The 27,946-nt window shown below is 42.8% G+C and overlaps 1 protein-coding gene across 1 annotated transcript; it reads left to right on the top strand.

The window, feature by feature from the left end:
- Positions 1-548: 548 nt before the first annotated feature.
- On the top strand, positions 549-27,494 carry FAM193B (family with sequence similarity 193 member B). Its single transcript, XM_066591156.1, has 10 exons — positions 549-814; positions 4,767-5,009; positions 8,057-8,294; positions 14,979-15,161; positions 15,246-15,588; positions 16,120-16,315; positions 18,099-18,326; positions 20,062-20,944; positions 23,802-23,877; positions 25,950-27,494. The coding sequence occupies exons 1-10, from the start codon at positions 671-673 to the stop codon at positions 26,044-26,046; spliced, it is 2,631 nt and encodes an 876-aa protein (XP_066447253.1). The 5' UTR covers positions 549-670; the 3' UTR covers positions 26,047-27,494.
- Positions 27,495-27,946: the final 452 nt, after the last annotated feature.

The raw sequence follows: 27,946 nt of genomic DNA on the forward strand, positions 1-27,946 counted from the left end.
GACCACCGCGGGCACAGTATACGGATATTATGTTTGAGCAGAGGGAGCCAGTTTTAAAAGAGAAAAAGAAGTGCGCCTTTAATATTAAAGAAAGCTGCGCATGTATTTTCACTTTGGAAATCCCCCATTAAAAATGCTGCGGCGTATAAAACACATCCAGTAATGCAGGGCGGCTTCATGTACCAGCAGCATTCTGCCTCAGGGCACATGGCGTGGTATAAATGGCTATATAAGACATGTAGTGTAAGGACTGACAATATTTAGCATTGCCCCGGCAGAGGTTTGACCCTTCACCTGTGTGCCCTCCTCAGGACCACCAGACTACAGCGCTAGCCCCACTGCTTATCACCCGCCCATCACTACTTTTATTACTAGCGCCCACGCTTACCCTTCTGCCCACACCAAACATGGCGTAGCCTCCATTCACAGTTCAACGACGTGAGTTTGCCAGTAAGAAAAATGGCGGCCGTAACATCAGGTTTAGGATAGATGCCAGCTGCGCTATAACCTTTACCCTGCTGGCAAGGGGCGTGGTAATGGTCCCCAGCAAGCCGCCATATTGCCTGTTGTCCTGTCCAAGGGGTATAGCTCTGGATTATTGTCTTTGGAAATTAAATTAGGCGTCGGGAGCAAGTGTAGAAAGTAAGGAGGCCGCGAGAAGGAAGAAGCGATGACCAGGAGGCGGAACAAGCAGGGGAGCATCAGGAGGGAGCGGGCGCCGGGGCAGCAGAGGCCGGGGAAGGGGTCCCCCTCTTCTGATGGACCAGAGACAGATGCAAGAGAGAGCCCCGAAGAGATGGGCAAAGGGGGGCAGGTAATGAGCAGTGTGATAATATCATAGTATATGTCCCCTGTATACCACACACCCCCTGTACTACCACATGTCATCTGTATCATCCATCCCCTCTACTGGCATATCACATGTCCTCTGGGTAATACACTACTGATGTATCCACACTGCTGATATATCACATATCCTCTGTATTATCCATCAGCGCTGCTGTTATATCACATGCCCTCTGTGGTATACACTATTGATGTATCCACACTACAGATACCTTGTGTCCTCTGTACTATGCATTACTGGTATATCGCATATCCTCTGTACTTATACAGCCTCTATACTGTTATATCACATATCCTCTGTATTATCCATCCCCTCTACTGATATATCACATGTGCTCTGGGTAATACACTACTGATGTATCCACACGGCTGATATATCACATATCCTCTGTATTATCCATCAGCTCTGCTGTTATATGACATGTCCTCTGTGGTATACACTACTGACGTATCCCCACTACAGATACCTTGTGTCCTCTGTACTATGCATTACTGGTATATCGCATATCCTCTGTACTTATACAGCCTCTATACTGTTATATCACATATCCTCTGTATTATCCATCCCCTCTACTGATATATCACATGTCCTCTGGGTAATACACTACTGATGTATCCACACGGCTGATATATCACATATCCTCTGTATCATCCATCCCCTCTACTGGTCTATCACATGTCCTCTGTATTTTACACTACTGATGTATCCACACTAAAGATAACTTGTGTTCTCTGTACTTTGCATTACTGGTATATTGCATATCTTCTGTACTATACATACCCTATACTGTTATATCACATGTCCTCTGGGTAATACACTACTGATGTATCCACACTGCTGATATATCACATATCCTCGATATTATCCATCCTCACTACTGATATATCACATGTCCTCTGTATTTTACACTACTGATATATCCACACTACAGATATCCTATGTCCTTTTGTATTACGGTATACATAACTAATACATCATATGTCCTCCGTACAATACATCCCCTCCACTGTTATATCACATGTTTTCTATATTATACATCCCCTCTACTGATATATCACATGTCCCCTGTGTTGTACACTACAGATACCTTGTCTTCTGTACTAGGCATTACTGGTATATCGCATATCCTCTGTATTATCCATCAGTTCTACTAATATATTACACCTTCTGTATTATCCATCAGTTCTACTGATATATTACATATCTTCTATATTATCCATCCACTCTACTGATATGTCACATGCTCTCTGTATTTTACACTTCTGATATATCCACACTACAGATATCATATGTTCTCTGTACTGCGGTATGCATTACTGATATATCACGTCTGCTGTATTATCCATTAGCTCTACTGATATATCGCATGTACTGTGTATTATACATAACCCTCTACTGACATAACATGTCTTCTATATTCTACATCATTTTCTACTCTTATATCACATGGCTTCTATATTTTACATCTCATGTACTGATATATCACACACCACCTTCTACTGTTATATCACATCTTCTATATTATCCATCCCCTCTACTGATCTGTCACATGTCCTCTGCATTATACACTACTGATATATCCACACTACAGATACCTTATTTCCAATCTGTACTATGCATTACTGGTATATCACATATCCTCAGTATTATCCATCCCCTTTACTGATGTATCACATGGCTTCTGTATTCTACATCCCCTTCTACTGTTATATCACATGGTTTCTGTATTATACATCCCCTTTACTGATGTATCACATGGTTTCTGTATTATCCATCCCCTTTACTGATGTATCACATGGCTTCTGTATTCTACATCCCCTTCTACTGGTATAGCCCCTGGCTTCTGTATTATACATCACCCTGTACTGTTATATCCCATGTCTTTTGTGTTATACAGCATTTACTACTGATCAATCCCGTCTTCTTTGTTATACATCCCCTTCTACTGTTATATCACGTGTATGCTATGTGAGGGCTTCTACCCACTAGCGTTTTTTTCAATGGGACGTTCTAATGTTAAAATCGCATCACACAAAAATCGCAAGTTTGTGCTTTGCAATTTTTGTGCGATGTCCCAATTTTGTCCCATTGACAATCGCGTGAAGAAAAACGCAAGTGCGTATTCACCCTCAATCACTATACAGAGGGCTAAGAAAACACGCTCGGAATTGCTCTTTCCTGAAGTAGTCACTAATCCAGACACTTCAGGAGAGACACCCGCCCCTCCGTATATGGCTTTTCCTTGTGGATACCTTTTTTTTAATCACAATTTTACCAAATCCTCCCAATACTAGGCTCTCAGGTGGAATCCGATATAAGTCACATAGTAGGTTGACAAGACTTGTATAACAAAGTCCTTCAAGTTCAGCCTTTTGTACCTACAAACCCCAGTTGTCCAGAGGAAGGGGGGGAAAAAAAATCACTTTTTAGATGGCAGAGAGGCAATTTGCCATCAATTTGGGAAAAACACATTCCCTCCTGGTAATGGGCATAGATCTCTGGCTCGGCATCGTACACTGATGCCGCTCACTGTGTAGTGTCTTACTAGTCAAGACAGCTAGGCCTTTCTTGACTTTGCATAGCCAAGATGGGAAACTGCTCCTACAGTTACCGGCCAACCGGCAGGAGAGTACGAAAGCATCCGAGCGTTCCAGCGCTGTTTCAGTAGCTCTTATTGAGGTGAACTGGCGCTATGGAAACAACGTACCGCGCTATGCACGCTATTTTCATAGCGCTTATTCACTTTAACAAGAGCTACGCAAAAAGTTCTGGGCTGAAGCTCTCGGTGATCAGAAACAGCGTGCTGGGTTTTCCATTTTGCCCATTAAAAGCCCTTTAAGGCTGGGTTCACACGGGACGGAATGTTCGCACGGCAATTCCGCCCGCAGCTCCTAATCCCGGGATTAGCCAGCAAAGTGGTCGAGATTTAGCAAAAATCTCGCCACATGCCGCGGCCAAGGCGCACTGAATCTGACATGCCACGCGGAAAACAAAGATGCCGCATGTCAATTCTTTTTTCTCATTTCCGCAGTGGCCTCTTTATGGGGAGATATGGCCGCAGCGGAGATGCAGGCAGTGAAGCCGCTTCCAAACCCTCGTCTGCAGCCACGGGTTTGAAGCTGCGCTTATTCCGTGGTTTTGCGGTGCGGCCAAGCTATGAGATTTCCGTGGGATTTCAGTCCCGTGAGAACCCAGCCTAAATCTACCAGCACCTTCAGCCATTACCAAATCCTGGTCATCCGTCAACTTTAGTCAGTCTGTGTTCTGTTAGGTTACATGCTACGGCCTTGTGTAACAGATCTTGTAGTTACCAGCTCAGAGTGTAAGCTCTCGCCTACGACCTGAAGGCTGCAAGTTCGATCCCCGCATGATTCAGGTAGCCGGCTCAAGGTTGACTCAGCCTTCCAGCCTTCCAGCCTTCCATCCTTCCGAGGTCGGTAAAATGATAACCCAGCTTGGTGGGGGGTAATAAGTAATTATTACCTGAAAGCGCTGCGGAATAAGTTGGCGCTATACAAATACCAAGATTTATTTACCAAAGAACACGCCAACATTGTAACTTCTTGCTGATTTATCGGACTGGAGGGTATTTATAGGGTGCATTCACACGGGCAGGTGCAATATTGGTCCGAGATATCGCACCTGTATACCTGTGATCCATGTCATCCCAATAGTAAGAAAGAAAATTGCATAAAACTGACATGCAAGCGCAATTTTTTTTATGTCTTGCTCCCATAGGAAAGAATAGGCGATTATTACACAGAAATCACGAAAGAAAATCGCCCATGTAAATACACGTTTTAGGGAATTGTTATGTATGCAGTAACATATCCTCCTCTTGTTGATTGCTACATGATGAACCACATTGTGACCCTGATGTCTTCTTGTCTTGCCTCCTCATGGCTGATGCGTGCCTTAGGTCTTGCCGTCCTCCAGTGACTTTGTGCAGACGTGCTGCCTGTTGTGTCATCGGGAGAAGAAGGACTGGTTGGGTTCTGCTCCGCACAATGGCTTGCTGTCGCCAGTGGATGAAATTCCTGCCTCCTTCATGCCCTCTATAGCACAGAACCTTCTGGGGGAGATGCCACTGTGGATTTGCCAAAGTTGCCGGAAGAGCGTAGAGGAAGAGGAGAGACAGGCGGTCCCAGAGCAACCGTTAGCGGTAAGACTGATGACTTCTAGGTTGGAGATCGATCAATCCTTAAAGAAGCACTTCGGGTTGTTGTGGGGTTTTTGTTAAAGAAAGCCATCCCAGTTTCAGTGCCGTGTTGTGAAGGATCCAGTTCTGTAGCTCGCCCCTTCCAAGCTGTGTATTTTGCACCTTTCTGCCCACTTCCAGGTCACATGACCAGCACTCTGACTACACTCTGTGCCCTGCAGGATTATCACAATGGTCTGAAAGAAAACCTGTCTTTCTTGCCCAATGCAAGCAATCACGGCACAGCTTTCATTTCGTGTTCTGTTCTTGAAAGTGAAGACTGTGCTGTGATTGGTTGCCATATGCAAGAAAGGTAGTTTTTCTTTATGATAGTTGTCATAAATCTTCCCCGTTAAAGGGCTACTCTGATGAAAAACAAATTTTTTTCCATCCCTGCCCTTTTACTTGACTGCCTGTCAGACTCTGGAGGTTCCCTTCATGTATTCCAGCCACGTCCCTGATGTGCAGCCCCCTGTCTGATGCTTATCAGCCACCATCTTAAAGCGGTTTTCCAGGGAGAATGCTATTAATGATCTATCCTCAGGATAGGTCAATAGTTGATCGGCTGGGATCCGTCTCTGGCCCCGACCGATCAGCTGAGCGGGGGGCATGCTGTCAGCACCGCAAATACAGAGAGTTCGGAGCAGAAGCAGCAGAAGTCTCCGTGCCGACCTCTGTGTAGTGGCCGGCGCTTGTAACTGCAAGCACGGCTCGCGTTGATTTCAATGAGACCCCAGCCTGTAGTTACAAGCTCCGGCCACTATATATAGAGGTTGGCATTGAGACTTCCGCTCTGACCCTTTTGTGTATTTGCGGTGCTAACAGCATGCCCCCCCCCCCCCCCCCCCCCGCTCAGCTGATCGGTCAGGGTCCTGAGCGACGGACCCTGGCCGTTCAACTATAAAGCTAATGTCGATCATGTCAGAGGAGGATAGAGGGGCAGCTGTGGACAGTGGAGACCATTGGAAAGCTGAGTCTCATATTTATTTTCTTTCACACCATTATCTGTTGTTCTTTCTAATGTCAGAAAGCCCCTTTAAATTAAAGGGCTCACTTTGTCTCTTCACACTGGATGTTTTCTCGGAGCGCTCAGTTAAAATACCTGACGCGAACAGATGATTTTGTGATGTTCAGCGTTTATAAACCCAATAATAATGATTTCACGCCTTGCTAGCAGTAATGCAGACGTTCTACACAAGGAGTTACCATCCTGTTACATGGCTATCCACTGGTTTGGCGTGTTCTATATTAGCAGTAGAGATGAGCGAGCGTACTCGGATAAGCACTACTTGCTCGAGTAATGTGCTTTATCCGAGTATCGCTGTGCTCGTCCCTGAAGATTCGGGTGCCGCTGCGGCTGACAGGTGAGTCGCAGGGGGGAGCGGGCGGGAGAGAGGGAGAGAAAGATCTTACCTCCGTTCCTCCCCGCTCTCCCCTGCAGCTCCCCGCTCCGTGCCGGCACCCGAATCTTCAGACCCGAGCACAGCGATACTCGGATAAAGCACATTACTCGAGCGAGTAGTGCTTTTCCGAGTACGCTCGCTCATCTCTAGTTAGCAGTCTAGTTGGATTGTGTTTGTCTATTGTTGTGACTTGGGTAACAATCAGACTACATTTTATTAGTATCCGTGAAGAAATCCAGGTAATTCCAGAGGGCGGGTTACTTCTTACCGCCATAGCCTGCACACTGCATGCTTGTAGGAAGTACAATTATTCATCTAGAATTGGAGGTGCTTTCTGTGTTTTGCTTTTTTGTGCGGTAATATTAACCCCTTAGGAACACCACTTGCACAGCGGAAGATAGCGTGAAAACGTTTCCCCGCCCACTGCGTCATGTGACACAGTGGGCGTGTCACATGATGCGGCGGAGGTGGGTGGAGAAGTGTCATGCGGGAGCGAGGACACCGGATCCGCAGGTAAGTATGGGGTCTTCTGGGGGGCGCTGTGACGGGCTCCGCCGCGGAATTGCGCGGCGGACCCCGTCACAGCCGTGTGCAATGGCCTAAGGCAGGGAGAAAAAACACTAGTTGTGCCAATATTTTTTGTTTTTTTTAGTGTTAATCATGCAACATCAATGACTTTTTTTAAGGTTTTTTTTCCATTTTTGCACAATGAAATACTTTTTGGGGGAAATTTTTATTTATTTATTTTTTTACATTGTTGTATTCAAAGCCCCATAATTTTTTTGAAGCTTTCAATGAGGGTTTTATTAGCCCTTTCTGTGAGGGCGTTTTTATGTGATGAGCTGTAGTTTTCAATGGTACAATTTTAGGGGGTACATACTGCTTTTTTTTTTTTTTTATCACTTTTATTGCTTGTTTGTTGGGAGGCAAAACAACCAATATGAGGATTTTGCGTCTTTTTTTTTTTTTTTTTATGGTCTTTGCCGTGCAGGATCAATACCGTGTTCTATTTTATTGTACTGTCATCATGGATAAAATTATAGCAAATATGTGATGTTTTTAACTAATATATATACAGTATATACAAATACAAATGTGAAAGTTTGATTTTTGTGTATGTGTGTTTTTTAAACAATTTTTTTTTTATATTTATGCTTTATGTCCCTGATTTGAACTTCTGTACTGCAATGCCTTATTGCTTATTATGGTGATTTATAGGTCTTGTGTCCAGTTGCCAAAGCAGCACATTGGCGCTCCACAATTACAATGTGGTGGGCTAATTACGTCACAGAGGGACCGTACTCCCTCTGTGAGCCCTCTACATGCCATGATGTACACTGATCGCATCATGTAGAGGGTTACCAGTGGGGATCGCAGTTCTTATCGATTCCTGCTGTTGCACTGGGCGGTCAGCTATCAGTCCCAGCCGGCTCCTACTGCAGGATGGCACAAGCTCACTTCTGATCCCATGCCATTTACAGGACGTAATTTACGCCCTGTTGCTTTAAGAAACTTCAGACGTAAACTTATGTCCTGTAATGTTAAGGGGTTAATTTTGTTGTCTTACTGTCGCACGATGTAAAACTGTTCTTTGTGCTCCTTTTTCAGGTGTCCTTGTCGCACACATCCTGCAAGTCCCAGACCTGTGGTGGTGGTTCACACTCCTCCTCATCTTCGTCATCCTCCTCCTCTTCCTCTACATCGTCTTCTTCATCCTCTTCCTCTTCATCTTCTTGCCAAGGAAACTCTGGGGACTGGGACCCTAGTTCCTTTCTGTCTGCTCACAAGCTATCGGGACTCTGGAACTCGCAGCACTCAAATGGAAACCCCGGAGCTGGATCTGCAGGTAAGTAGTAATGAGCCCATCGAAGGATGTGCCTACCGGGACCGCTGTCCCAACTCATTAGGGCAGGGGGGCACAACTACAGTCCTCAAGGGCCACAACAGGTCATGTTTTCAGGGTATCATATAGTAGGAACACCTGTGGCAATGTCTGAGGCACCGATAATAATTACATCACCTGTGCAACACTGAGGAAATCCTGAAAACATCAGTAATCATTAGGAAATTATGGTACCAGTGTTTCTGGTGGTGCAATGCGCCACACAGCTTTGCTACATGCATGTCAGATACGCAGCTGTGGTACATGGGCGTGTGCGGACACACAGATGTGCTACATGCAATGCACCTGACAGACACAGCTCTGCTACATGACATGCCCGTCACAGACACAGCTTTGGTACATGACATGCGCCTGACAGACATGTTATCCGCATGGTACAAACACAGGTCTGCTACATTATGGGTGCGTGACAGACACAGCTGTGCCACAGTACATGCACATGTTAAAAAACTCTGCTCTGCTACATGACATGGGCATCACAGACACAGCTTTGGTGGCTCACAGACATGACATGCGCATGGTACAAACTCAGCTCTGCTTCATGACATGCGCGTCACAAACACAGCTGTGCTACATGACATACATCCATGCTGACTATACACATTACACGCACAGCACATTAGACAAACAGCCACTCGCAGCTCTACTACATTTATGCGGGCTGCACACATGACACACACAGCTGCTGGATACAGTGATGAAACGCTGGTCATGTGATCACATGATGGTGACATCACAGGTCCTGTACTTTCTGCCAGCTTATCCAGTATGCAGTACTACCAAACTCCAGAATAGCTCCTCCCACAGCAGTGATGTCACCACAGGTCCTTCAGCCCGACGAATCTCTGTGGTAGCGGTAGGTCAGTGTCTCCTGTCATCACCGCTGAGTTGTGTCTGACATAATAATGGCTTAGTTGTATTCTCAGTGTGTTATGACCTGCCATAACGGCGCCAGGGGGGCGGGCTGTGATGTCGTCAGGGAGCCAAGCTATGAGACTCGCTCACATACAAGCAGACAAGTGGCCGTTAGTAGTTTGATGACCTGTTAGGCTCCCTTGAGGACTGAAGTTGTGCACGCCTGCATTAGGGATTGGAAACCTATTAAAACCTAAAATAACATCTTACAGTTTGCAAAGTTAGAAAAAGTCTACTTTTATAGCTTGTACTTGTGACACACTAGTTCTTCTGCTCTGAGCTGATGTAAGGCCATCTTATAGGTAACTACTTAAAAAGCTAAAACCTGTCATCGACTATAAGCGCCATAAACTAAGTTCTGGTGCTTATACAGTGTTTCCCCGAAAATAAGACAGTGTCTTATATTAATTTTTGTTCAAAAAGGTTTAACTTTTTTACATGTATAGCTGCCTGGACACTATTTAAGTTGACTTTTTAAATTAACTGTTAGGGCTTAATTTTGGAGTAGGGCTTATATTTCAAGCATCCTCAAAAAGCCTGAAAAATCATTTTGCATCCTAAAAAATTCTGGCAAATCATGGTATGTCTTATTTTCAAGGTATGTCTTATTTTCAGGGAAACGGGGTAGTTTAGTTGAGGTGAGTCTGGGAAGCCTGTTTTCATACTTACCCAGTCCCCCATTCCTGCGGTGACCCTCGGCAAAGTCGGCACGTGTAGAGCAAGTCTGTGCTTGTGCATACACAAAGTCATGCTAATCTTGGCTGTTAACCCTTCAATTCCTTGACGACGCTCCTTTTTTGTATTTTCGTTCTTTTCCTCCTCACTTTCAAAAATCACAACTTTATTATTTTTCTATTAATGTAGCTGTTAGGGTTCTTTTTTTTTTTTGAAGTTCTATTTTTCTATTGGTACTACTTAGTGTGCTATATAATGTACCATGAAACTTAAAAAAATTTCTAAGTTGAGTGAAATGGGGGGAAAAAAATTATATATTTCGCCATCTTTGAATTGGGTGGGAGGGACTCTTGTTTTCACAGTGAACAAGTTGTGGCAAAAATAACTTTATTCTGTGTGTCGGTATGATTACAACATTCCAAATTTATATAGTTTTGCTGCACTTCGTTTTAAAAAAAAGTAAAATTTCCATCTTCTGACGGCCAAAATTTTTTTAGTTACAATAATTGTGTGAGGCCTCATATTTTGCAGGACGTCCTATAGTTTCTACTAGTGCCAATTTGAAGCTTATGTGATTAATTTATTAATTTTTGTGATCAACAGTTTTTTCCCTGACACTGTTTAACATGCGGGTTACTTTGATAGGTCGGACTCTGACAGACATGGCGATATTAAATATGCTTTTATCTTTTCTTAATATGGGAAAAAGTTGTGGGGTTTTTTTTTTAACTTCTTTTTATTTTTCCAATAATCAAAACTTTTGTTTCACTCCCCACGGGGCACTTGAACTTGCGATTGCTCATATAGTATAATGTAGTACCAAAATATTAGATTCTACCGCAGACAGCCGGCAGATGCCTTGTATGGAGCGTGATTGCCTTGCAATTCTGCTCCATATAGACCCTGCATACCCAGGACGTAACTGTACGTCTTGTGGTGTGAAGGGTTAAATGCCGTTGTTAATTCTGAAAGCAGCATTTAAAGACCCCTTTCCACTCATTCCTATATTAAAATTGTGAAGGTGGGGAATTTGGGGTGGGGAACAAAACCCCAAAATATATTTGATATCGCTGCGCCCATAAAATTCCGATCTGTTAAAATAACAAATTTATGGTGAATGTTGGCAGAAAAACAAATGCGCAACACCAGAATTGCTTTTTTTGGGTCATTCTGTTTCCAAGAAAAAAAATGTAGTATGAAGCAATCTGTCATGTGTACTCCGAAATGGTGCCAAATGGTTGCCCCACAAAAAAACGAGCCCTCACATAGCACAATCGATAGAAAAACAAAAAAATCACGTCAGTCAGAAGACGGCGAAAGAAAACCTATACAAAAAAATAAATAAATTTGGTATTGTTGTGATTGTACGGACCCACAAAATAAAGTCATCATGTCATTTTTGTCGCACTGTGTACACCATAAAAGCAATACCCCCCCCCCCAATATGGTAGAATAGCATTTCTTTTTTTCAATTTCACTCCACTACATTGACGGAAAAATAAGTGCTATGATTTTTTGAAAGTTGAGAGGAGAATTAATTAAAAAAAGGAATTGGTCGCATCCTTTAGTGATTACCATATATACTCGAGTATTAGCTGACCCGAGTATAAGCCGAGACAATAAGTTTCACCACAAAAAACTGGGAAAACTTATTGACTGACGTATAAGCCGAGCTATACTAGAGTATATACTAGGTAAAAAACCTCCATACTTACCTCCCAGCCGGCGTCTGTGTCTGTGCGACAAGCTGCTTGAATTCTCCCCGCTGTCATTCCCCGCCGTCCTCTCTGCTTGGCTCTATCAGTGCTGTGTAAGTGCTGTGATTGGATTGAGCACCAGCCAATCACAGCTGGCGCTCGATCCAATCACAGTGCTTACTTACACAGCGCTGACGGCAGGGGATTTGAAAGTCGAGCAGGGAGATGACAGCGGGGAGAATTCTAAAGTAGCTTGATTGGCTGTGAATGATCAAGCACCAGCTGTGATTGGCTGATGCTCGATCCAACCACAGCGCTTAGTTACGCAGTGCTGACGGCTGAGGATGACACAGCCGAGCAAAGAGGATGGCAGGGGATGACAGCGGAGACACAGATGCCAAATTGGAGGTGAGTATCGGGTTTTTTTGTTGTTTTTTTTAAACCCCTTAGTGACGGCGCTATCGTAAAACTACGTCCTGCTGTTGCAGGACGTGTATGGAGGGAGGTAGCGCCACTATCTCCCTCCATACAGCGCGGGCGTCAGCTGTTTATTACAGCTGACACCTGCGGGCAATAGCCGCGCTCGGCCGATCGTGGCTATTAACCCCTTGAGTGGCACGCCCGGAAATTTTCCGGGACGAGCTCCACTGCTCATAGTGACATAGCCCGGAAGATTTCCGGGCTATGTATCACTATGGGAGCTGCAGAGCACAATGCCACAAGCTGTGACAGTGTGCTCTGCCTGCACAGACCCACAGAGAACAAAGCAAGGGCTTTGAAAAACCAGCAGAAGATATTGCCGATATGTCGGCAACCTCCTGCTTTGTTTACAGGTTGCCATAGAGACCATCGGCGATGGTCTCTGTGGCAGGGACAGCTTGGTGCTTGGCTGTCAGAGGACAGCTAGGTACCTGCTCTTACAGCAGAGATCAGAGAAAACCTCCGATCTCTGCTGTTAACCCTTTACATGCTGCAGTCTATGTGACTGCAGCATGTAAAGGGCTGTCACTGCAGCATGTAAAGGGCTGTCACTGCAGCATGTAAAGGGCTGTCACCATCGGACCCCTGGAATGTGATCAGGGGTCCTGATGGGTCCCTGTGGAAGTCCCCTAAAGAAACAAAAAAAAAAAAAAAAAAAAGGTAAAAAATTATTAAAAAAAATAATAAAAACACTTGTCTCCCTTTACTTTGTAAAAAATCAAAAATACAATCACACGTGGTATCCATGCGTCATAATGACTCAGAGAAGGAAGTTAATACATTATTTAACCCCTTAATGACATGGCCCCTTTTTTTCTTTTTTCCCCATTTCTTTTTTTCCTCCCCCCTGTTTAAAAAATCACAACTTGTCCCACAAAAAACAAGCCCTTATATGGCCATGTCAATGGAAAAATGAAAAAGTTATGGCTCTTGAGACGCAACTGCAAAACTAGTTGAAATTCAATGATTAGACCATTTTAAAAAACCTGCCCTGGTGGGCACGACAGGGTGGTAGGAAACCCGCCACTCAAGGGGTTAACCCTTTAAATGCCCAGAACGCTGTTTGGGGGTCCCGCACGCCCCCCCCCCCCCCGCGGTGAGATCGGGGGAGCCGTGCAGGTGTCATGGCAGCCGGGGGCCCAATGAATGGCCCCAGGGCTGCCTTAGCAGACTGCCTATTAAGCCATCCACACAGGGTGGCTTGATAGACTGCCTGTAAAAAAGCAGTATGACGTAATGCTATTGCATTATGTCATACTGCAGGAGCGATCAAAGCATCGCATGTTAAAGTCCCCCAGGGGGACTTCAAAGTAAAGTAAGAAAAAAGATCAATAAAGTTTTTTAAATTGTAAAAAAAAAAAAAAAAAGTTATAAAAGTTTAAATCAGCCCCCTTTTGCCATATCAATTATGAAAAAATCTAAATCATAAAATAAAAATATGTATTTGGTATCGCCGCGTCCGTAAAAGTCCGATCTATCAAAGTAGTGCATTAATTTTCCTGCACGGTGAACGTCGTCTAAAAAAAAAATAACGCCAGAAATACACTTTTTTAGTTACCCTTTCTGCCAGAAAAAATGCAATAAAAAGCGATAATTTTCCTGCACGGTGAACGTCGTCTTAAAAAAAATATAAAGAACGCCAGAAATACACTTTTTTAGTTACCCTTTCTGCCAGAAAAAATGCAATAAAAAGCGATCAAAAAGTTGTATGTATTCCAAATTGATACTATCGGAAACTTCAGGACATCCTGCAAAAAATGAGCCCTTGCACAACTACGTCGACAGAAAAATAAAAAAGTTATTGCGCGCACAAAATGACCGCAGAAAAGAATTGAAAAAAATTAAATACCTTAAAAAAAAAATACAAGTACTACAGCAAAAAAAAAAAACAATATAAGTTTGGTATCGTAGGAATCATACTGACCCATAGAATAAAAATATCAGGTCGTTTTTGTTGGAGTTTGTGCGCCGTAGAAACAGGACGCACCGAAAGATGGTGGAATGTCGTTTTTTTTCCATTTCTCTGCGCTAAGAATTTTTTAAATGTTTTTCAGTAAATTATATGGTACAGTAAATAGTGCCATTGAAAAATACAACTCATCCCGCAAAAAACAAGCCCTCATACAGCGACGTCGATGGATAAATAAAGGAGCTACGATTTTTTAAAAGGGAGTAGGAAAAAAGCAAAAAAGCTCCGTCACTAAGGGGTTAAGGGGATAACACAGGATCCACCATTCACAGTAGGTGATGGTCACAGATCTCCTCCTCCTCCCTGCGCAGATCATGCCTAGAATATTCTCTTATAGAAGTCAATGGGCTCCCTCCTGCCCATTGAATAGCCCATGCTGTAAAGCATCTCTAAAACCTGTTAAAGGGGTTATTCCAAGACATTACGTTTTCCGCTACCGACCGTTAAGAAAACTATTTATAAAATGTTTAGAGAAGTGTGCTGAAAAATTATATATGTGACATGACCGATCTCGTATGTGTGATACGGGTATGAAAGTCAGCATTTGTATGTTCCTTATTAGCTTCACATCTTCCTATCCCTCTGTTTGCATCCATGTTCCATTAATTGGCCTCGTGTGGTGCAAGGCAGAAAAAAAAAAGTCCTAAGCTCTGGCTCACGACCTGAAGGTTGCGGGTTCAATCCATGCCTGGTTCAGGTAGCCGGCTCAAGGTTGACTCAGCCTTCCATCCCTCTGAGGTTGGTAAAATGAGCACCCAGCTTGGTGGGGGGTAATAAATAAATTACTTGAAAGTGCTGTGGAATAAGTTGGCGCTATACAAATGACAAGATTTATTTTATTTTATTTTTATAATTCTTCTGATAAATCTGATCACTTATTGTATACTTCAGGGGAAAAAGTCAGCGGACTGTCAGCATCGCCAGAACATGTCAGCAAGGCTTCCAAGCTCTCCAGCCTAAAGGTGTGCCCATACAGTCCTTCCGGAGCCAGTACAGGAACACTCCCTACCTCACTCAACTTCTGTAAATCTCCCAAGCAGTTTAAGACCATGTGCCACAGGCCGCTGTCCCCCGGTGAGCAAGGATGGACTTGTCGTCCCTGTCATGGCATTGTTTTGTGTTCTTCGAACCCAAACTTACCACCTCTTGCCTTTACAGGGGAAGCATATCATTCTTCAGAGCTTCATCGCCATTCTGATCCTAGTGCTCCACCCAACAGCCCAACGGGGCTATCGTCACAGCAGCCAACATCTCCTCACAGTCCTCCCCCTCCACACCTCTCGTCGGCCACAGGTCTCTCCTCTCACACTACACCTTCTAAAGCCACTGTCTGCGCCTCCACCGGAGCTCACAGGGGTAGTCCTCTAACGGGGTCCAGCCCATCCCTCCTGAAAGTCAATCCCCCTCCACCGCCGCTCTCTGCCTGTAGCCATCCTTGCAACGGACATTGTAGTGGAACAAATGCACTTCAAGGAGGAAACAGCTCGGGGACCACTAACAGGTGTGTAAGTGAAGGATACGCTATAGGACAACGCACTTTCTAAAGGCTCCTGTTTTTGTATATTTTAACATTGTGGGTTTTTTTGTTTGTTTTTTTTCATTTGTCTAAGTAAATTACACTGAATGACTACTTTATTAGAACCCCCCCATCTACTGATATGACTGCTACCTCTGTCCTCCTGACTACAGGGAATCTCTGATAAAGTGCCCTAGTGTATTTCCTCTGGTCACGCTCTAGCGGTGATACAAACCCTACCTGCGCTGCATATAAACAATCGGCCATTAAGCTCAGCTTTATTTACTTACTGTGTTTTTAATGTGTTATTACGGCTTTGCTCACGTCTGTGTCGGAGGCATATGTGCGTTGCAGATTCTGTCAGAACGCCAGGCACCTTGGCTTGTTGATGGGTCTGTGTAATGTTGTGGCTTTCCTTCTGAATAGCAGCCAAAACACAAATGGGAGCGTTGTCTAGACGTGATGGGAAACCCAAGCTTTTCTGGTTGACTGCAGAGTTTGCTCTTAATGTTGTAGGGACGCCACATGCAGAGGACACAAATTTTCCAGTGTGTCGAACTGCCTGGCCACGCAACCTTGTGAAGCGGACGAGGGGTTGGGCGAAGATGAAGATAGTAGTTCGGAGCGCAGCTCATGCACTTCTTCCTCCACCAACCAGAGAGATGGCAAATTCTGTGACTGCTGCTACTGCGAGTTTTTCGGCCATAACACGGTGAGAAGTATATTAAGTTTTCTCTTCGATGAATAGAATTTTAGTTGGAAGTACCTTTTAGCATAAGTAATGATCAAATTGTCGTCTTATCCAGTTTTCAGAAGATTGTTGACTAAAGGCCACTTGACACATTTCTTTTGAGCGATAATCGTTGTGTGTAAATGTGTGCCCATCGTGCACTTGCCGTGCACTTTTCATCCATCACTGAGTTCAGCTCAGCTTAAAATCCACCATCCCTGATAAGACAGACCGCACGCTGGGTTCTCCTTGGGCAGCGCTGATAAGATTCTTTCTGCAGCTGTTTTGCTGGAGAACAATAGTGATGTATTTAGAGAACAGATCACCCGCCGTTCTCTAAATACATCCAAATGAAGCTAGTTGGTTTCTAATGAGCTGATTAGCCCATTAGTAGCTGGTGCAAAATAATCACTCAAAACTGCCAGTTTCTGATGAATTTTGAGCGATCATCTGTGTGTGCAAATGGACCTTTACATTGCACTGTCTTAGAGTATATTGTGAGCTTCTATACATGGATTTAATTCTCAATGCTGAAATGGGAGACTATTTTGTGACACTACCCACATCTGCAGAGCTTCCAATACCCAAGAAACATTCTAAGAGTCAGACATCATCTATATTGGGAAGGATGGGCCATCAATTTTCAAAGCCCAGATGACTCTTTAAGCTTCAGTATGTATGAAACGTTTGTTTAGAGTGGAGCTGTCCTGGTGTAAAGTTGCCCGTATAACTCTGCAGGGTGGCCCTGCTAACTCTATCCCCGTTTTGCGTTAATTCATACCTAACTGTCTGCCTGGATGGGCTTTCCTTAGGTCAGGCTTCTGGCGCTGTCAGAAGATGGCAGCAGAAAGTAATTAAATATATATAATATATATAATATATATATATATATATATATATATATATATATATATATATATATATATATATATATATATATATATATATATATATATATATATAATCTCTTTGGGAAAAAATAAAAAAAACTATAAATTTGGTATCGTAGTAATCGTACTGGCCTACGGAATAAAGTTATGTCATTTTTGTTGCAGTGTGTAGGGTTTTCAGTACATTATATGGTACATTAAATAGCACCATTAAAAAATACAGCCCGTCCCACAAAAAACAAACCCTCATACAGCTACTTTGATGGATAAATAATTTTTTTAAGTGAGCAGTGCCCAATGGGAGACATTGGACTTTTAATCAAGTCTGGTGTCAGCCATTGACGGTGAGCAGTAAGGACCACCCACTTGTCAGATTCACAGTGTCAAAAGCCGCACCTGAGAGCCTGTCTGGATGAATGGAGGCAAGTATGAAAACACAGTAAAATGTCAAAAGCTGTGATCAGTGGGGGTCTGGGTGCCAAGTTCCCCAGCAATTGCTAGAACGAAGCAGCAGAAGTGCTCACCTGAGTGCTGTCTCTGCTCACTAATGGAATATGGACTCAATAGAAAGTCTATGATCCCTTTTCAGCTGGTGAGCAGAGACCATGCTCAGGTGATCACTTCTACTAATCCATTCTAGCGATCGGCGGTGATCTCGGCACTCAAACCCCCACTGATCACCACTTTTGAGTTGTCTCTATGACATGTCAGAAGATTGTTCTTTTGAAAGTGCAGATACACTTGACTTAAACCTTTCTTTTACTCTCCTAATTCATGTAAGATTCCAGATTGATGTGTGTCTGTGTATATTATTATATATTATTTCTAATACAAAGTGAAAATCCTCTAAATGTATATGTTTGCTGTCTTTTCAGCCACCTCCAGCCCCAACTAGTCGAAATTACCCAGAAATGCGCGAGAAACTCCGATCACGTCTGACCAAAAGAAAAGAAGAGGTACCGCAGAAGAGACATCCTCCAGGGGAGCAGGCCGTGGACCATCGAGATGTAGATGAACTCCTTGACTTCATCAACAGCACTGAACCTAAGAGCACTAGCAGCAACAAAGCCGCCAAGAGAGCGCGGCATAAGTTGAAGAAAAAGGTAAAATACCTAAGAAGAAAGATTATTAAAGGGAATTAAAAGTCCAGAATTATGGTAAAACTTTCCTAGATGAATCAAGAAATTGTTTTACCCCTTCCCTTGGCACAGGCCCAGGAGACACGCCTGTCTACAGAAGCTTGTAGGCCCCTGTCCTGTAGAATCAGAGATTTATGGGCACTGAATGAAATTCGCTTTGGCATACAGCTGCAGCATAGGGGCAGTGACTGCGGTACTGTCTGTTCTATAGGGTCTAGTGATCTGCTCTTGTGTTACAGACACTAATTGCCATCATGAACAACCTTAAAAAGAGGAGAAAACCAAATCTGCATGACTAAGATCTCATGTACAGCAATGCCCTGGGCACTATGTGCATAATGCATATTATGAGACCAGTACATCTTGTGCTCTTATGTGTCAGGGGTTCTGCTGGGATCAAATTTAGGTGGCTTTACACAGAGGATCTCTTTATTGCAGTCTTCTTCCTGCTGGCTCCACTTCTGGCTGTGCCTCAGAAGTATACATTCTTCCTTTTTACATTTCACATTCACTAGAAATCTGTTTTTGGCTCTAAAAAATTTTAGTGGTGTTTTTGCAAAAACACAAAAACAAAACTGTGTGAAACCACCCTAAAGGTTGTATCATATGGGAATATGTAAATGACATATTATCTGCAACTCTGCAAGTTCCATCTGTAATTTTTAGTTTCCCCTGATCTGGTGAGTGGGCACCAGCTGCTGTGATGTATCCTGCACACAGAAGAGTAGATCCTGCTCCCCTATCTCTCATTTCCAGTGAAGTAGCAGCATGGAGGACATTATACAGTAGTACCGAGCAGTGTAGATGTGATTCTAGTAGGTATGAGAAAGTAGACATGATGAGCTACAGCAGCTAACTGACTTGGCCCCTTCTCCCTCTCCTCTCCATACTTTTATGGGCAGCATGTAATCTGATTTGTCAGTAAGTTTTATTTATTTATTTTTTGTCTGTTTTATAATGAATTTTGCAGTTTTCTCAGGGTGAGTGAAGAGTTTAGAAGGGAGGAGGGCTAAAGCAGCCTGATAAGTGGAGAAACATACATTTTTGATATCACCAAGTTTCTTATATCCAACTGTACTATTGAGTTATGCAAAGTCTGTTGAATACTCAGTGACTATTGTTGTAGTAATAATATAAATGTGTTTCTTAAATCAGCCTAGGCAAATTATATATATATATTGGCTAGCAGTTAACAAGCTCAATATTCTACCCTGGTTTGTACAAGTAGACGTTGAAGCTAAACCTCCCACTTTTGGTTCCCGGAGCTAGCTATCAAGGGGAGGAACTTCTTATCTCTGACCGCATACTTTCGGTTCAGATTGGAATATTAATAAAGTCTATGCTGCTTGGGTATATACGAATTACATGTTCACATAGCGACATACACCTGGGGTGTAAACATATGGTAATCATTATCATCATTACATACTAGGCCAATCATGAGTTGTTATGATGTTGGGAGGGGTATGCATGTAATTCGTGCGTCATATTCAGTATAACTGTATTGTACTTTCTTTGAATAAACCAGAAGAGTATGGGGGCTGACGGAGAGCATATGTGAGTTCAAATACATATATTCATGCGTGAAGCTTCTCATTATAACTAATCTGGAGCAAACCAGTGAAATCTTCTGGAATATGATTTATTACCATAGCACTATTTAAAAAAATATATTAATGACTGCCTGTATTTTCTATAGGAGAAGGCCCTTCAGGAGGCTGGTAGTCAGAAATCATCTGATGTTTATTGTTCAAATGGTGAAGAAGCAGGAACTCCGTCTTCTGGAGAAAAGCTACTCCAATGGCCTCAGCTCGAGCTAGAAAGGGTGAACAGCTTCCTGACCAGTCGGCTTGAAGAAATCAAGAATACTATCAAAGACTCTATAAGAGCTAGTTTTAGTGTTTATGATCTGAACCTTGATGTCAATGACTTCCCCAAAAAAGCTGCTGTGCTGGAGCAGAAAAACTTGCTGTCTCACCTTAATGGTTCTTCTGATCTCCAAGAGATTGACTTAGATCTTACGCCTCTTACTCTAAGTGTCTCAAAAGGCCACGAAACAAAACTGTCCGAGGATGAGGTCAACCTTCCTTCGCAACCTGCAGAAAATGGTGTTGTTAAAAGGTTAAGTGCTGTTCCGAATCTCTCTCGCATGATCTGGGTTCAGTCTCAGAAGAACTCTGAATTGGGGCAAAGTGCCGACGCCACACCCAGTTTTGCTCCAGACATGATTCTTTCCAGCTCTGAAAACCAGAGACTTCAGGGGCAGTCAGTAACTGGAAGCCGTGTGAAGAAGAGCAAAAGGCAAAGCCTCCAGACACGAAGGTGTGAGCCACATAATGGAGAGGCCCTACTGGCCAAGACAACTATGCGAGGAGCAAGAGCCCAACACAGGCCCTTACTTGAAAAAACAGAGGACATTACGAGACAAGGACCAGACACTGTGAATTGTCTGAATTTTAGGTCTGAAAAAGAGAAGAGTGAACCAGGTGGATCTGAGAGGACTGATATCAAATTTAGCACTGCTAATAAAAGCAAATCCAGGAAAAGCCGGAACAAGATGGATAAACCTGGTGTCTCAGTTGGTGAGTTGTAGTATTTACCTGTATCTAACTTACCTGAAATGTGTTTAACTTGACATGGCTTTATTGTAATACTAATTTATTTATTTTATTTTACAAGATTTGGGATATTCAAATCACTTGACATACAGTGGTGCTTGAAAGTTCGTGATCCCTTCAGAACTTTCCTTATTTTTTTTTTTGTCTGTACTAATACACATGATGTGCAAAAAGTACAGTAAAACATGCAAATGCGTGCTCAAATGTGCTTCCGCCTATGTGACACTGGCTGTAGTCCTTTATTGAGGAATGTGATCCAATATCACATATCTGTGAATGGCAAAAGTTAGTGACCCTTTAGGATTAGCAGATAATGTGAAGGTGAGATTAGAGTCATAGAATCCTAGAATGGTAAAGTTGGAAAGGACCTCCAGGGTCATCGGGTCTAACCCCCTGCTCAGTGCAGGATTCACTAAATCATCCCATACAGAGGTCTGTCCAGTCTTTGTTTGAACACTTCCATTGAAGAGGAACTCAGCACCTCATGTAGTAACCTGTTCCACTCATTGATTACCATCAGTCAAGTATGAGCGGGCAGACTGTTTTAGTTAAAGAAGAGGGATCTATCTGGTCTTCACAACAGGCTTGTGGTAGTGTATCATGGAATGAACAAAGAAAATATCTGAGGACCTTAGAGTTGTTGATGCTAATGATGCAGGAAAAAGGACACAAAGCCATCTCTAAAGAGTTTGGACTCCACCAATCCAGAGTCAGACAAGACTGTACAAATGGAGGAAATTGAAACCATCAAGAAGACACTGAACGACAATGGTGTGCATAGCAGGATTGTAAGGAAAAAACTACTAAAACGAGTGAATGTAGCAGAGGGGGCACCGTGCTCAGATGAGCGCTGTAGCCACATCATTCTAGTGATCAGCAGGGGGCTCGGCAGTGGGAACCCCACTGATAATATTTTTGACATGTCAAAAGTTTTCTGAAAGTGCAAGTACTTTTTAATCGTATAGAAATGTGGAAGGACCTAAAACGGCCAATTCATGGGAGGAAACCCACCAACATAGGAGTTTAAAGCTGTTTTGTATGGAGGAATGGGCTAAAATTCCTCCAAGCTGATCTGCAGGACTGGTCAACAATTACCGGAAACGTTTAGATGTAGTTATTGCTGTACAAAGAGGTCATGCCAGATACTGAAATGAAAACTTCATATCCTTTTGCCACTTACAAACATCTAATATTTTTGGCTCCTTTCTTTTGATTTATTTCTATTAGTCAACTTTTAGCACTCGTGAGAAAATATGATATAGTTTTAGGTTACATATAAGCAAAAATATGCAAAGTTCTGAAGGGTTCACAAACTTGCAAGCACCACGGTACCTAAATGAGGTCTTTTTATGTATTTTCTATTGTATTGGGTGTCATTTATGTATTTGTAACTTATGTGAACACTACCGTTCCATTGAGTGGTGTCTACTAAGTTGTAGCAAGATTTCTCTTAGACTACTGCGTTGCATTGGAATGAGCTATTTGGGAGATGACCTAGGAGATATTACAACTTCAGAAGTCGGCGGTAGTATATTGGCGCACGTCAGTGTGGGCAGCGGTCTCGTGGAGGATATGCCGAGTTTTAATTTTCTGCCTGGTACTTTCCTTTCTGTCCATAGAGCTACTTAACAGCTCTGACTGACAATATGACATCCAGCCAGGAGACCGCTGTACCTGTCAATCAGAGGTGTTGGGCAAGTTCATGGACATTGGAGAGCGCTTCAGGTAAAACGCCGCCTCCAGAGCAATTGTGGCAGCGCACAGAAGAGTCAGTTAAAGCCGTTGTCCCGCGCCGAAACGGTTTTTGTTTTTTTTTTAACACCCCCCCCCCCGTTCGGCGCAAGACAACCCCGATGCAGGGGTTAAAAAAACAAACCGGAGAGTGCTTACCTGAATCCCGGCGGTCCGGCGTCTTCATACTCACCTGCTGAAGATGGCCGCCGGGGTCTGCTCCCTCCGTGGACCGCAGCTCTTCTGTGCGGTCCATTGCCGATTCCAGCCTCCTGATTGGCTGGAATCGGCACGTGACGGGGCGGAGCTACACGGAGCCGGCATTCTGCACGAGCGGCCCCATTGAAGACAGCAGAAGACCCGGACTGCGCAAGCGCGGCTAATTTGGCCATCGGAGGCCGAAAATTAGTCGGCACCATGGAGACGAGGACGCCAGCAACGGAGCAGGTAAGTATAAAACTTTTGATAACTTCTGTATGGCTCATAATTAATGCACAATGTACATTACAAAGTGCATTAATATGGCCATACAGAAGTGTATAGACCCACTTGCTGCCGCGGGACAACCCCTTTAATGATATTTCATGTATTTACACGGGCAACTGCACTGCTTACATGAGTGTGTTGCGCTTTGCTATAAAATCGCTCTCGTATAACTGCATTTGAGATTTTCCTGGCTGTGAAAAACATGCATGAAAATCACCCATTTCACGTGGGAGCAAAAAACGCATCGCACTCACATGAAACACACATGTACGTCGAGCATGAAGTGTTAGATTTATTTATTTTATGCTCCCATAGAATAGAATGGGTGAATTGTGCAAACATATCACAGGGAACCACAGTACCGTGCAATCTCTATGCATCTCGCAACGTGCAGGGAAAATTGCCCGGGTAAATTCACCCTGAAAAGGAGAACCTGAGTTTCTATTGATGCAAAAAAATTTTTTTTTTTTTTTTACATAGTGCATGGGGAAAAGCTGAAAAACTGTAACTGGTGTTTTTTTTTTTTTTGTCCTTTTTGATGGAAAAAATGCAGTGCAAAACCTAGTGTGAATGACCCCTAACTGATTGTTCTGTCTTCTCTTAGATGATGTATTTCTTCCAAAAGATTTAGACAGCATGGAAATGGATGAAATTGACAGGGAAGTAGAGTATTTTAAAAGGTGAGTTTGAATTATGTAAAGACAGTCGAGAAGCACGTGGTATTCATGTACGGCGCATAATTTAATGTACCTTTTACACAGTCACTCAGAACGGTCCCTGAAGCCTAGGAATGACGGTTGGTTGTTTGCTTTAGCACAGAGCAAAATATATATTATATGATATATATTTATTTTGAAATTTTTTTTAATTTTTTTTTTTAGGCGAATTGAAACAGAAAGACTAGTGAGCGAATTATCCCACATCATTCTATTGGTGGCTGTGTCTACACAGAACCACTGTCTTTGTATTTGTTCATTTCAGTGATTATCCGGACAATAGTCGGCCCATGTAAAGCCACCCTTAGAAACAACACTGCAACGGGCATGGTCACTCCGGGTCATCCAGAGTGGGCAATGCTCTTTCCAGTGCCTGATGGAGGGCTACTGTATCCCATCTCTCTCATCTATCAAACATGTAATAGTTCTGATAGGTGGTGGGTAAAGATGAGCAAACTTCTCAAAAATGTGGTTCAACTGGGTAGCCTACTTTCATCAAAAAGTTCAGTCTGGTCCAAATTGTTGCGAACCAAACCAGAAGTTCATAAAACCCCTAAAACAAGTACCGAACACATTCTAAGAGCATGATAGTGGTGGTAGCTCTTCAATGGATGTAGCTCAGTGGTTAGCACCAGGGGCGTAACTATAGAGGATGCAGGGGATGGGGTTGCACCCGGGCCCAGGAGACATAGGGGGCCCATAAGGCCTCTTTTCTCCATATAGGGAACCCAGTACTATGAGTAAAGCATTATAGTTGGGGGCCCTGTTACAAGTTTAGCATCAGGGCCCGGGAGCTTCAAGTTACGTCTCTGGTTAGCACTGTTGCCTTCCAGTTCTGGGGTCCTAGGTTTAAATCTGAACAAGGACAATATTTGTATGGAATTGGAAAACACCATGCAGATGTTGTCTGTGGTCAAATTTGAACCTAGGTCTCCAGTGATGAGTCAATAATAATAACCACTGTTCTGCTGCTTCTTTCTTTCTCCTCCTCCTTATTTATATTGAGAAGGAGAACAAGAAGAAACCAACACAGAGAACATACAATCTCCATGCAGATGTTGCCTTTGGTCAGATTTGAACCTAGGATCCCATCTCAGCAAGGCAACAGTGCTAACCACTGAGCCCAACATGCTCCTTCATCCCTTTTCTTCCTCCTTCTGCTGCTTTGTCTGGAGGAAAGGATCTTCACCTTCTTTTTTTCCTTTTCCGCTGCCTTCTCCAGAGAAGAAGGGGCAAAAAAGACGATGCTAACAATATTTAAACCAATTTTAAATAATAAACTGAATTTAGAGCATCACTATCCCTCACTTATCCATCCTCTGCACATGACCTAGTAACCTTGCTGACAGGCATTCTTGTATTCAAGCTTGCATTAACCCTTTCCTAGTGGATAGGCTTCTTTTCTTTATTATGTTTTACAACTTATAAACTCCTATTTGTTGTTATTTACCGAATATGGCAAAAATGAAATGATATTCAGTGCAGGAGGTTTTTACATGACCAAAAGAAAATAACACCGGAAAACTAATACATAGGCAAAAGTTCATGAAATGCAACATCAGGAAAATTAATATTTTGAAAAAAGTTAGTCATAAGCCTAATGCAGATGTTTGGTTTTTTTGTCTCCTCCTCCGGAGAAGGAGCATGGTGGTTTAGTGGTATTGTCTTGCAATACCGGAGTCCTAGGTTCAGATCTGCCCAAGGACAACATCTGCATGGAGTTTTCCAATCCCACCACATTTTTAGAAAAGTTTGACCAGAATTCTGGTTCTACGGGTTTGGTTCGCTCACAATCCACGGTGGGACAATGGTTAATAATATGCCAAACCTTTGTACTAAGTTCAGTGTTTACAATTGCTCTCCAGTCCAATCAAGTTTACTTCAAAAAAAGACTAGTTAAAGAGTTAGAAAAGGGCAAAACTGAAGAAAACCTGATAGCTGAATGAATAAGTTGAGTGTAAAATAGAGACTCTGCATGTGATTGGGTAGAAAATGTCTCCATTCTGTTTCCTCATCCATTCTTGTTCTCTCTTTAGGTTCTGTCTGGACTCCGCCAAACAAACCCGCCAGAAAGTGGCTGTAAATTGGACCAATTTTAGCCTGAAGAAAACCACTTCCAACGTGGCCCAGTGATGCCTGCACTTTCCAACGTTTTCCTTCTCTAACTCACCAATACACCTTTTATCCCATACGACTGACCTCTAGCTCCCCGCTACTCTGTTTTGCACTGTCACAAGCGTTTGAGGGATTTTAATAATGTCTCCGCCTCTTCTTTCATTCTTTTTTCTTTTTATGAGAAAATCGGTAAAGTAACCTTTCCAGTGCATTTCTTCTAGTCCTCACTGTTTTTGAAACAACATCTGACTTTTTTCCCAATTTAGGGATGAAACTAGTGAACTTTTGCCTCTTCTGCTAGGGGAAAAAAACAAAACACCTTTTATTTGCCATGATTGTCTATAACCGCGTTCTTTTCTAAGATCTTTTACTTTGGGGTCTTTTCAGTCACCAGAATTCTAACGTAGGTCAACGTAGGCAATAATATAATATAATATGTACCTTTTGTAAAGACTGAGCGATATTTAGGTTTAAGTGTGACTTCAAACCAAGAACACAGCCAAGGAATTAATAGCTACAAATGATTATTATTGGAGCTGAAATGTCAACCGTTGCATTTTTTTTAATTACCTTTTTTTTTAGTTTTTTAACCCATTGACTCGGTTTCCATTCTGTAAATAAATTTTATATTTGCACATGCCCACTAACAGCATGTGATGTCCTATTTTCTGCCAACCTTATGTTCAGGTGATAAGTGGACTTGGAACTGTTACAGACTCAATTGCCTGATCATTGCCACCTCTACAGCGATGGGTGACACACTTTTTCCGCAGCCTGCCTTGTGAGTCCGGTCACATTCAGAGGTCGAAACATGATTTCACTAATGCTAAAATATTCCATAACATGCGATTAGACCAACGGCTGATGGAAGCCACAAACTTGATGCGTTACAAGACAAGCACTCTGGTTATAAGTTTATCGCGTTTTACAGGAAGCTGATCGGAAGCCACAGTAGCGCAGAATACAGTATATTCCCATAGATACGCATCCTTTGTTTTTTTTCCAAGCACTTGCATCACTCCTATTTCTCCACTTTACGTCTTGTGTGAAACCTTCGAAAGGGTGTAATGGGAGGTACTTGACCCTTTTAACTAGAGCACCCTTTTACTAGTCCCTATTCCTTCGCTATGTGTATTTCCCTTGCATCTTTTTACCAACCAAAATAATATATCTGGCTTCACTAGAATGAAACAGAAAAGTTGTCTTTTTTTCCTATTCTGTATCTTTTTTCCTTTTCACGTTCTTTTTACCTGACAGCTGGTGCTATGCTCGAATAAACTGTAGGACTTTGGCCTTGTGGATAAAGCAGGTCCTCTGCATTCGACATTGGATTTTATTAATGTTCTGTTCGCCAAGTGTATATTGGCTTTGCTGTGTTTTTTTTTTTTTTGTTTTTGTTTTTATTTACGTTTTTTATACTGTGAAAATCTTTCATTCAGAAAGATTAAATGACATTTGGACACAGGTATGATTGAGTCTGGTGTTTCTTTCCTTCATTTAGTTATTCCATACAAACAATATATAGGCTTACTTTAAAGAGTAACTGTTGTTTGAATTTTTTTTCCCATAATTCAATAGTTCAAGTGGGGGTGAGAAACTTACTGCTTTTACAACTCATCGGATTACTCTCCTGCACTGACCACTCACACTCAGTTCACGGGTAAGAGTTCTCTTCAGTAAAGGCCCTTTTTCATGGGCAAATGATCAGCTTAGAGAATATTCATATAAATATTCCTGCATGATCATTGCCCAGTGTAAATATGCTCATTTGTCTAATTAAGGGGCCTTGTGTGGTGCAGTGTGTTAGGGCAGCAGTATGCAGTCCTAAGCTCTCGCTCACAACCTGAAGGTTGCGAGTTCAATCGCATGGTTCAGTTATCCAGCTCAAGGTTCCAGCCAGCTCAGCCTTCCATCCCTC

Source organism: Eleutherodactylus coqui, chromosome 2 (genome assembly GCF_035609145.1).
Source record: "Eleutherodactylus coqui strain aEleCoq1 chromosome 2, aEleCoq1.hap1, whole genome shotgun sequence".
NCBI classification, from domain to species: Eukaryota; Metazoa; Chordata; class Amphibia; order Anura; family Eleutherodactylidae; genus Eleutherodactylus; species Eleutherodactylus coqui.